This window comes from Haliotis asinina, chromosome 13, assembly GCF_037392515.1.
Source record: "Haliotis asinina isolate JCU_RB_2024 chromosome 13, JCU_Hal_asi_v2, whole genome shotgun sequence".
Classification (NCBI taxonomy): Eukaryota; Metazoa; Mollusca; class Gastropoda; order Lepetellida; family Haliotidae; genus Haliotis; species Haliotis asinina.
In genome coordinates, this window is record NC_090292.1 from 13281503 (window position 1) to 13293809 (window position 12307).

Sequence of the window (12307 nt, forward strand, 5' to 3'; positions counted from 1 at the left end):
GTATTGCTTTTGTTTGGTATGGTTGTTCTTTAAACATACTCAGCAATGTTACAGCTATATGGCGGCGATCTGTAAATCATCGTTCCTGGAATAAACAATCCAGTGATCAATAGCATGAACATGACATACGGAATTAGCATACGGTGACATTCGTCAATCAAGTCTTGACCGTTAGAATCCATTAGTTGCCTCATACGACAAGAATGGGTTGTTGAAGACCCGGATCTTCACGAGGCCTATAACAAGCTGGTGGAGGGGTACTAGTAAACAGACCCGTGACATAAAACCCTGATGAAGAAACACACTTGGCATTTAAATTGTCCAAATGTGAGTATTTGAAGGAAGTCACCAAGCCATAACTGAAAGTAGGAAGAGTTAAACTAAAGAGTTAAAAAAAATCCGTCACTTTAAAAGTTTCCTATTTGCATCACAAATAGTAATAAACCCAAACTACTAATGAATATTTATAAAAGTGACACTATCATCGACAACACTTTTTTTAAAAATGATGTCGTAGCACATCGAATGACCGGTTTATGATTACCTTTAACTAGACGTTATACAATCTGCTGTAACGTGTACATATCCCCAGCTTTGGGTATATTCACTGTTAAATGCATACACCCCAGCTGCTTATCGTGGCTTTAACAGCCAATAAAAAAGAGTGTTCTACGTTCATTCTAAAGAATCGAAGAACGTTAACCTGCTTGAACTGTCCTCAAACAAAGAGCAACGTCTGTGTTTGCAAAGACACTCTACTGGAACATAAGCCCCTTCGACAGCTGCTTTTACTGTTAAGAAACCCATTCTGTAACAGACGCGCGTCTTGACAATAGTCTATCGATAGAGCTGAATTGGTCTTTTGAGAGTGTTCACTATCTGAATGTAAGGACAAATCCTACCACGGCAGACGGTTTGTACAACATTAGAACGTTTTACATCGTGTCGAGAATGACGGCCCATATACCTGGTAAGCTATTCACAATATTTACACCTTTTCTGGATCATTTTTGTACGAGAGAATGTGTGTATTGTCTGTTATTACAAGTCACTAATTATTATTTGTCTAATCATATATCCGATAAATTGCTTTGGGGAGAAACTGTAGGATCACAAAGTCGTTTAATGTCGCCTTCTTTTCAAGTTCCCCGGCACAAACTCATTTTGATTAATCGACTTCATAAACAACCGACGTTTTGCTATATTTCAGGAATCGCAGAATTCATAAATAATACTGATCATGTGCATTGCCACTGGAATTGCAGACTTCGTTATTGACAGACCATGTATTATTCTACAGGAATAGTAGGTTTCTTGAACAGGAGACCCTGTGTTATACCACAGGAATTACAAACGTCATTATATACTGACCGTGTGTTATATCAGAGATGTAGTATACGTCATTATATAATGGCCGTGATGTACCACAGGAATAGTAGACGTCATAATTTACTAGCCCCGTGTTGTACCACCAGAATTGTACAAGTGATTATTTACTAACCGTGTGTTATACCGCAGGTATAGTAGACGTCATTATTTACTGACCGTGTGTTAAACCACGAGACGTCATTATTTACTGACCGTGTGTTATACCGCAGGTATAGTAGACGTCATTATTTACTGACTGTGTGTTATACCACAGGAATCATAGACGTAGTTATTTACTTGCCGTGTCGTTATACCACAGTAACAGTGGCTGTCATTATTTACTGACAATATGCTATACCACAGGGATAGAAGACGTCATTATTTACTGACTGTGTGTTATACCGCAGGTATAGTAGACGTCATTATTTACTGACTGTGTGTTATACCACAGGAATCATAGACGTAGTTATTTACTTGCCGTGTCGTTATACCACAGTAACAGTGGCTGTCATTATTTACTGACAATATGCTATACCACAGGGATAGAAGACGTCATTATTTACTGACCGTGTGTTATACCGCAGGTATAGTAGACGTCATTATTTACTGACTGTGTGTTATACCACAGGAATCATAGACGTAGTTATTTACTTGCCGTGTCGTTATACCACAGTAATAGTGGCTGTCATTATTTACTGACAATATGCCATACCACAGGGATAGAAGACGTCATTATTTACTGACCGAGTGTTATACCACTGGTATAGTCGACGTAATTTTGTAATGACCATGTGCTCATACCACAGGAACAGCAGACGTCATTTTTAACTGACTGTGTGTTATACCACGAAAAAAATTAAGACCGCCATTATTTTACCACTGCGTTTTACCACGGTTTATGAGGCCCCAGTATTTACCGGCCGTCGGTTTTGCCAATTACTGCATAATTGGCCTGTTACACAATAGAGGACAATGTTTACGGATAATAATACAGAAATCACATACAAGAACTCACTAACTTACAAGGCGGCGTCTCACGTGATCGCGGGTCATAGAATCAAATCCAAGATTCGCTTGGCCATCTTTACATATTTGCCAAGAACATATCCTTGCTCCAGGCCTTCCCTGGTCAGGAACACGTTCGTATCACATCATGCCTTTCTTTCACACCAAGTGAACACTTCGTAATGAATTAGGAAAAATGGGGTTTAATGTGGCACTTCAGAGTATTTCTTTTATGGAGACGTGGATGCGTGTGTATGTTCGGCTGCTTGCACTAGCCCAGACTTTGATTTTGTAATGCAAGCTCACTGAAATACCAAGCCGCAGTTAAGAATGAGTGAGTGAGTTAAGTTTTACGCCGCACTCACCAATATTCCAGCTATATTTCGACGGTTGTAAATAATCGAGTCTGGACCAGACAATCCAATGATCAATAACATGAGCACCGATCTGCGCAATTGGAGACCGATGACATGTGTCAACCAAGTCAGCGATCCCTACCACCCGATCCCGTTAGTTGCCTCTTACGACATGCATAGTCGCCTATTTAAGAATGGAATCAGACACAATATACGGACTCCTTGCTCTACGGTCCTTATTGTTAATACCGAGCGACAGGCAGGGACCAACGAGTACTATATTTTAACGTCTTTTGATATAGCGTGACCGGGGATCGAACCGGGCGGACACTTTAACAACTGCACCCCTCCAGGAGGAGTAATGGATCAGATACACGCAGAGAAGACAGAGGTGTAATCAGAACCGAAAACTATGGAGTTGGACCGACATGCATACACCTATCTACATGTACACCTTGCTAGCTATTCTCGAAATGTTCGTAGCCCTAAGAACGTCTAAAGCCCATTCTTAACATATTGGCTGCGATCAAAGTTTGGAATTCTTAGGCTACGAATGTTTTCAGAATATGGGCCATGGTGCTTTCTGACGCAGCGATTTACCTCCATTAATGCACATATCTCGGCATAACCGTCAACAGGCAACTTGTATTCATGGTGAAAAGCTGTGTCATCTAGTTATTGCTCATGTCGTACAAAACAGTCATTGAGAGTTTCATTGAATAACTATTGACTGTTGCCACTTGGTTGCATTTCAAACTGATTACCAGGAACACTCAATGTATCTAGTCACATGACATTGTACTGAAAGGAGAACACCTACTCGGAGTATACACCCGTGCTAAATGGTGGGTCAAAGTGAAATAGTTATTTCACTAGTATCACAGGTGGATTGACAACCACACCCACAAATGGTCTGCCTCGAAAACGGACAGCGGACAGAGAGCAACTACGTTTGCCTGCCACAGCGACGAGAGCGAACTGAAGATCTGTGTATCAGTCAAGCTTTTAAACACGATGTGTTTCTTTTGTTAATTAATTAATGACTATCAAACAATGTTGATTCACCGCCAACGAGGTTAAACAATGTTGATTCACCGTCAACGAGGTTAAACAATGTTGATTCACCGCCCACAAGGTTGATGTATACCGCTAAGTCGCTGAGTTGACACTGAGCTGACACTGTGTGAGTTCACTACTCACGTCGTTAACTGGGCTTGGGGTCAGGAAATCAGTTCGCTATAACCGTTAATTCGCTACTCACGAGTTCGTTATTCACGTATAATTTTAATGATATTATAAAGGGACCATTGACGGGACTTTCAAATTTCTTCGCTATATCCGTTTGTTCGCTATATCCATGTTCTACTGTACATGGGGCCTATTTAATAGTGTAGTCTACATGAGGCATTTTTTAGTAAAAGCAAGCACACCACACATTCAGCGGTTGTTTTGTGGTGAATAAGAGCTGTTGTCTGTTAAGCTAAAACATGGATGTATAGGTCACAAATTGGGTCAAAGGTCAATGATTGCAAATTCAATTTTTTTTAAAAGGTGTTTTATTTATCGTTCTCTATCCGTAGAATGAACTCATTTTACAATATATTGATCAATAATATTACTGCAGGATTTCACATTGCTGAATTTGAAGTAAATGCTGAAGGAAAAAGTCAAAATGTTGGATTTCAAGGAAAATCAGATATTTGGGTTTAGGAACCTTTGTGCCAGAAGATATTGTAAGTTGATGCACTTGTACTATTTTCATTTAAAAGGTGCAGTATGTGTGTACCCGGAGAGGTCATCAATGGTAGTGTATATGTACCACTGGTGAAAGCCTGTTTTTAGTCACAGGCCAAGATTTGTCATTTGAGCTTTGTATCATACGTCAGGAAGTCAGTCTACTCTCTAAAGGTACGATAATTTCTGTCATCTTTAGTTGTTAGTTGCAGATAGGCTTTCACCACTCCTGACCCCATCCCTAACCTAAAATTGCACAAACGCTGGTATTCAGCATACACGCATTAAGGAAAATAGATGTAAGGCTTGCCAAGGAACAGTCCAATGCCTGACAAGGAAATGAACGGACGGGTGTTTCAGCTGAAGGATACCGGTTTCTATGCAGTGGTTCTTCCATAGTGGACTGGACGTTGAGTATTTTCTGTCACGACATGATAGAAAACCACATACCCCGTGTGTGTGATAGTGTTAACATCTTACAAAGTATGATTAAAGAAATTATTTTTTGTCGTTGTTATGTAAGTGGATGTTTTCTGATTAGAGAACAAATCACATGACATTTCTCAACTCGGTGTTGTACTTTCAGATATGTCGAGATGATACGGGATAAACACCCACTATCTCAGAGTATTCCAGTCCTGCTTCATTGGAGGGCAAAACATCAACTTCCGACTCCGCATTAGCGATCATTTGGATGTATCCTATATAATCTGGCTTCAAGGACATAATCGTCAAGAACATACAAACCGGAACAACCTGAAGTGACCTAAACACTTCGAGTCATCCGAGATTCTAGAACCAACACTAGAAATATTACAAAGTGACCAATCATTTGCACAGGAAAGCGACGAAGCTTTTCTCGAGGCCGCCATATGTTCGACACATCAAGTCTCAAACCGTGCTTGACCGTGCTTGTGTATGTGAAGTGAGACGAATGAACCAAAAGGACTTGTGTTAAACATGGACACGTTGGACGAAGCCAGTGAAGACGTTACGGTGAACGATGATTCGGCTGGAACGTGTGGCATCAGAGGAGAGAAAGATGATGAAAGTGCCGGGGATAACAGAAGTGAGAAGGATGATGACGACACTGAATGCGCAAAGGTACAAATTGGTGACGCAGCAAAATTCATGACTACCGGGGATGATAAGGACGGCGTAGTCGATCTCTCCCTCCCACCCGTGCTTCACGACACCGTACACGCTGCAATGGACGACGATGTGTGTGAGCCTAGTATCCGTGACGTTGCTGTTCTTACTATAAACGCCGCCACCATCCTCGTCTTCACGGATGCCAACAACTTCAGCATCAAATCTGTATATGAGGAGGAGGATGAAGTGTGTAGGGACTATCTTGAGTTGAATCACTTCCCATTACGACTGGCAAAGCTGGGAACCAACGTCATTGCAGCTACAGTTCCTTGGGTCAAACAAATCGTCATTGTCGAAGCTGACCCGAAGTTGGAACTTCTTATGACCATCCCTACAAGCAAGGAGTACTGGAGTATCGCCGTTCTAACTCCGTCAACATTTGCAGTGGGATGTCGAAACCTATCTTGCGTGGACGTCCTGAACGTGAATGGAGACGTTCTCATGTCCTGTACAAAGTTGCCAACGATACAGAAAACAATACAGGTTCCCTTCTACTTGTGTAGAACACATGATGGTAACATTCTCGTGTCAGATCTGTGGTCAAAGTCTCTCATGTGTGTGTCTTCAGCGGGAGACGGGGTCTTCCACTACACTCCAACTAAAGCCAGAGAACTCGTACTCTCCTCCAGCGTGACGACTACGACCTCAAACGACATCCTCATCGCCGACAGCGGCAAGGACACTGTAACCCAAATTTCACCGTCGGGCGTATTCGTCAAAGACATTCTGACATCACAGAATGGTATCGAAGAAGTACTGGGATTGTTTGTGCATGGTGGCAACATATATGTTGCCATGGAAACATACATTCATGTTTTCAAATACTGATGAATATGTATCCTTGAATCAGTTCACGTTGTAAAGAGATTTATGCTTTACATATGTATTTGAACCAAATTAAAATGTGTATGTATTTTTCGAAAAGAGCAAATGCGGTTGTCACCGGTACCTTGATGGTGGATGTATCACTTCATTATGAACGTAAAATTCAGGCACTCTATGAACTACACACACAGCTTCTAGGGAGGTAACGTCAGGCGGTGTGAGAGTTAGTACTTCACTGCGTTTAATACCAAACTGTTTTCAGTTTGGAAGATAGAAACTTAATAAGAACCAATAGTTTGTATTGTTGTATTAAGTTCTCCGTTGATGATGTACACACGTTTCCATGAACATGCAATAAATATTTATAGGTTGATATGCACAGGAGACTTTTCTTTAGTTATTGTTGTAAACAGTAATAAATGTCCAGTCTCCTTTCAAATATGGGGTAGGTGGTTTGGTTTGGATTTTTGTTGCCTGTTTATTTTCTCCAACATTGTGTTTCACATGGAAGGATCCAGGATTCACACTGGGATTCACAGGGGGTCCCGGCTGAAGCAGTTGTCTTCATTTACTGTTCTTTATAGATGATACCATCTCTTCACTTAATTACCTGCTGATCTTCAAGAGCTCCATGACCACCTCTCTCATGTCATACTTAAATGGCCACAATCTCCGTATGGGGAAATACACATACAAACTAACACATGTTTTCCATTTTAGCGTGAATAGCATATATTCACAACAACTGCATCTTTAATAATGTCAAATCTTTTGTCAGAGAGTAGTCACAGTACGGAGAGTTTCTGTACTTTTTGTGAGTCCAGAAATAAATTGTGATGTGTTAACTGTACTTGAAGATTTTATTCATTTGAGATAGCAAGCGTCGAAGAATGAGAGGGTTTTCAATCGACTTTCGGCTATAACAATAAAGAATTGTCTGTGTTACGAGTGGTGATTGATAGGCCAATCACCCATGATTATTATGTTTAGATGAAGGTTTAATCGATTACATGCGATGGTAGCGAAGCGATTGGCAAAGCAGACAGGCGGGATACACCGAAATGTCTGGCCTCCTCTAGATATATTGTACTGTGAAGTGTTTCAAGTTGGGGGTCATCTTAATTTTTTTGGACTTTTAAAAAAAAAATCCTTAATCCTCGCAAGGACACGAGGGCCTGTGACTTACAGTACTTACCTTTGCTCTTTGTATGGACCCTAGCTGGAGTTACACCACCCCTTCAATCATTTGTAACAGAACACAAATGTAGCCATAAATCAAAGGCTAAATTAAATAAATTAAAGAGGTGGCAAGTTTAAATTTACTTTAAATGTGTTTGGACTTACGTACCCTCTCCGGAGGACAATACTTAAATCCCCTTCGAGAGTACTGCCACGAACAATCCAAGTTTCCATGTTAAAACACTTGTATCTACAGAACATACAAACAACAATAATTAAAATAAAAATAACAGTGGTAAAAACATCTTCAACTGTTTTTAACATTGAAATAGCTGTCCGTTATGATGGAGAACCCTGAACACAGATGTCACAGCCTGCGATGGGCCCGAGAAGAACAACGTGAAGGATCTACAGTTACCAGCACGTCCCCCGATCGAGCACTATACAGACGCATGCGATAACGCCCTAACCCACCACAGAATAGACCAATCCAGTTATGACCGATAAACCCCGCCCACTCCGTTTTTTGACGTTTAGGGGGACAACCTCTGATAATGGCGTCACCGCCGGCGAAACGTATGTACATTGTCAACGGTGTTGATAAATTCTGCTTGTGGTACTTTGGTATCGGTAGTTTATGAATGATATTTAAAGAGGAATGTTTTGCGTATGTTATTTAATATATCTTACTTGACAGACTGTTATTAGCGAGTGAAAATGAGTTACATGCCCGATGTCTCGGTCAGCCTCTTCATGTAGGAAGCATATGTTTTTTCGAAATGATTAATCTATCTGGCATTCCACGCCCGTCTACGATACTAGCAGGGAAGTGAAACTGAAGTATGTTGTTTGTTTTTTTATTCCTAGATTCCCATGGCAATTTTATAACACAACCCCATGTTCAAGCTGCAGATCGTTTCGGTATCTATAAATAGATTGTCAGCACTGCGCGAGGAGCCTTCAGTTCGATCTTTTATCCGATGTTCAAATTTAGTTCAATCATTTATGTGAAATCATGAGTTTATACCTTTGACTAACAAACCAGAAAAAAATATTTCCATGTATCTGAAAATACCCAGAAGCAAATATCCAGCAGCTAATCTTCAGCAAATCTACTTAAAATTTCACTCTTCAAATCTGTACACCATTCTAAAATGACACGGAATATATGGAAATATATTTGTTTTAATCGTCCTCTTCAATATATTTTTCTGTGTGTACTTTGTTGTGGAATAATTTATAAACTTCCACAATACTGGACGTAATGAACTGCCAGATTTTATGCTCAGATATATAACACCACTATAACACAAAGACGATCCAAGATACACTCTGCATCTGTACACTGACCCATCTTCCAGAAACAATCTCTGGAAATCTCTGAACAGAGGATCAACAATTACCAAAACAATTAACTAGGTATCTTCAGAGATAATTACTAATGGACATAAGGTGCAAAGTATATCTAAAAATTCAAAACCTTTGTCAATAAAATTACATCTGGACATCATTGCTTCTTAAACGATGATGATAGTAATCTTTGTTTTATTATATCAGAGAACATATCCCTAGAGGACATAACACGAAATCGGATCTATTTCCTTTTCTGGAGTACTTACTAATGTCATCAAAAGCATATTGAAGTTGTTTCAAAATGTGGTTAAAGTTTTAACAAAGTTTAGGAAAATGCTCTGAAGCATTCACATCCTGCAAACCAGTGTGCAATTTAATATGAAGCTAATTTTCCAAATAACCATGTATCAACAAACCTTGAACAATTTGTCCATCTTAATAAACAAAACTTTGGCTCAGTCATGAAACATTGGTAACCTCCCCAAAAGCTGGTAATTTCTAAGAAGCATTACATAAAATCTGGGTTAAATGTATGTTTCAATATTCATTCGAGTTACATGAATAGTCAACTATGAGCTTGTAAGTTATTCTGTTTAAAAAGAAAACAGGAGCCAAGAAACTAAGTTCGTGCCATGTTATTGCTCTGCCATGATATGTCGATAATGTTGTGTTAGCATGCCTGGTTCTGCTTTCAAACCACATGAATCTAATATGTCATTTAGATATAATTATTTATAATTGATTATAGTATTATTTATTTTATTATCTCTCTACGTTTACTAAAGGATGCAAGATTCTTAAAAGATCTCTTGCTATCATTTCCAGTGAAGTAATAAAAGTGACAGTTGTACCAATGTACCTCTCCTGCCTGAAAAATATTATATTGTAACAAAAATTAAAAACAAATAATATTCTCTTATTTAAGAAATACAAGTTTAATTCCCTGCAATATTCCAGAAAGTCACTATTCTTCTCGCATAGTTTTCGTCTCGATCCACATCTCTTTAAAGATATTCCAAAATATTTAAGGCATGGTTTCTCATTTGAAAAGCTTTTCATATTTTGGATATTGCGTGATAGGCATCTGCTTACACTGTCCCTTTGATTAAAAACTATAACGCCTCAAATATTTTGCGCTATTAACAGATAGTGTACTGCACAGTAGCCCTTCAGATTGTGTTTTTGAAACTTGACAACATCATAAAATTTGTGACAAATAAGGATATGTAAGATCGAAGGCAACCAAATCCATCACATTGTACTTTAATGTAACATGTTTTGCAATTTTGGTCGTCCCTAACCGAAATTAGATCGCTGTCAGATTTGTTTACATTGTGTCTCCTTTCAGCTGTATGGTCTACCAAATCAATGCCCAGTATTGACTAAACTGTTAAGCAAAAACATAGTTGTAGTTACAAAAAACATCCGTGTTTATAATACTTGCGAAGCCTTAAACTGTTAGTTGTTGTCCTCTAATTGGTAATGGTTTTACAACTGAAAGTGTGGAAATTCATGCAAATTCTCAACTTCGAGCAGATGTAGGTTTCGAGCACGATTGTGCCGACAATTAACTGATCGTGAGGCCTATCGCATTGCTTGATGCACCTCATTTTTTTTTTTTTTTTTTTTTTGTCTTCACCAAAATGATTCTGTTGAAGGTACTCATCAAACCGCAGCAATGTGTAATAGATATTGCGAGTGTAAGTTGCATAATTCGAAGCACATCGCTTCGGAGGCTTCGTTTGACCCCGGAAATAAGTCTGACAAATCCTCATTGCGCGCCCGGCCTGCTGATTGGTCGAAATCGACCCATGCACCAGTTTTGATTGACAGACTGGATTGGTCTATTGAGAGCAACTTGCACGAGCTTTCCAGGACGAATGATGTCGCATGCCACGTGACCTTGTCAAACGTCTGACGTCATCGGCTGGATGGAGGCTGCGTGTCTCTGTTGATGCAAGAATTGTTATTCAGTTCCTACTTATCCTCTATGCAATGGAAAACTGAATTAATATTAATATATGCATTTCTATTGCGCCAAACTCCACTCAATAGCTGAATACTCACTGAATGCACTCTCCGTGCTCATCGTTGCTTAACTTCACGCGAGTGCTACCTGAGCTATATGTACACACGCCACCATGTGTTTCTGCAGGTGGAGGAAAGATGTTGTTAACACCACTATTTTATGTTTGTGTCTAAGTAGTTTTGGTCGATGATAATGACGTCTTGTATACCTTCTTTTGCCGGTCAGTTTACATCTCTTTAATGATAACTATAAACGTATCTTCTCTCGATTTATTCAGACAGACCCCTGAATGAGTTTGCCTGATCAGTCCTTGAATACGTGTGTGGAAGTCATCCATCCATTCTAAAAAGCCATGTTTTTGACTTATCTTCCTTCGTGTTCTACCGGGACCTTCCTTATAGCTAATTAGCTTGAAATAATGTCATCAAACAAATTAAAGACTCTAAGATATCTCTGCAGGAATGTTTCCGACTCCATGCAGTTATGTTGTAATGAACATAACAATATACAAATGTATTCCTAGGTCCTCTCCCAGTGAATCCACATATACGTAACCAATGGTTTAAGAATGTCTTGCAAACATTCTTTAAGATGGAGTGGAGTTTACGTCACCATCCAACAGTGCGTAAAATAAACAAATATAAAACTTTCAACACTACCGACTTACAATTAGGCACTATAAACACTAACCTAGACAAGATTATGTATCGAAAATATAATCCTTGGAATATGATACAGAAAAGTATATACTAAATCTGACGTCAACCATCTTACAAATGGTCATCAGTTATGAACAGTTAAATCAGACAAATAAAATGATGGAGACTGTTGCTATGTACTCTTCCTCTTCGAATTATACTCCTAATATTAAAAACATATCACAAGCAACAAGAAATGAACATACGAATTTCACTTAAAATAATAGGGAGGATTATCATGAGCTCCACACTGGTCTCTGACAAGCTAACGATACTGGTACAGGGGCTAAACAACACTATACATTATCAACTATTGAAACATTTGCCAGAATCATGCTTAGAAACCCTGTTAGATAACTTGATGATATTTGGTACATTCCCATCATCATGGCATTAATCCATATATGCACCCATACCAAAAACAGACCTGTCTGTGACGTCACACGCTATTACTCCGTGCACGTTCGCATTTGAGCTTGAACATATCGGTAGAGAATAGAGTATGAAAGTTCTGTTCGTGCTATCCCACTGGACATCTTGCCCTCAGGCGATGCATGGTCTAACCCAGGACCTGCAGTGACTATGAGAGACTTGAGTGCTGTGAAATA

At 39.3% G+C, this 12307-nt stretch overlaps 1 protein-coding gene across 1 annotated transcript; it reads left to right on the forward strand.

Annotated features, from left to right (window-relative positions):
* Positions 1-5423: 5423 nt before the first annotated feature.
* LOC137259751 (uncharacterized) lies at positions 5424-6443 on the forward strand. The gene has a single exon (XM_067797351.1). The coding sequence runs from the start codon at positions 5424-5426 to the stop codon at positions 6441-6443; it is 1020 nt and encodes a 339-aa protein (XP_067653452.1).
* The last annotated feature ends 5864 nt before the right edge of the window (positions 6444-12307 follow it).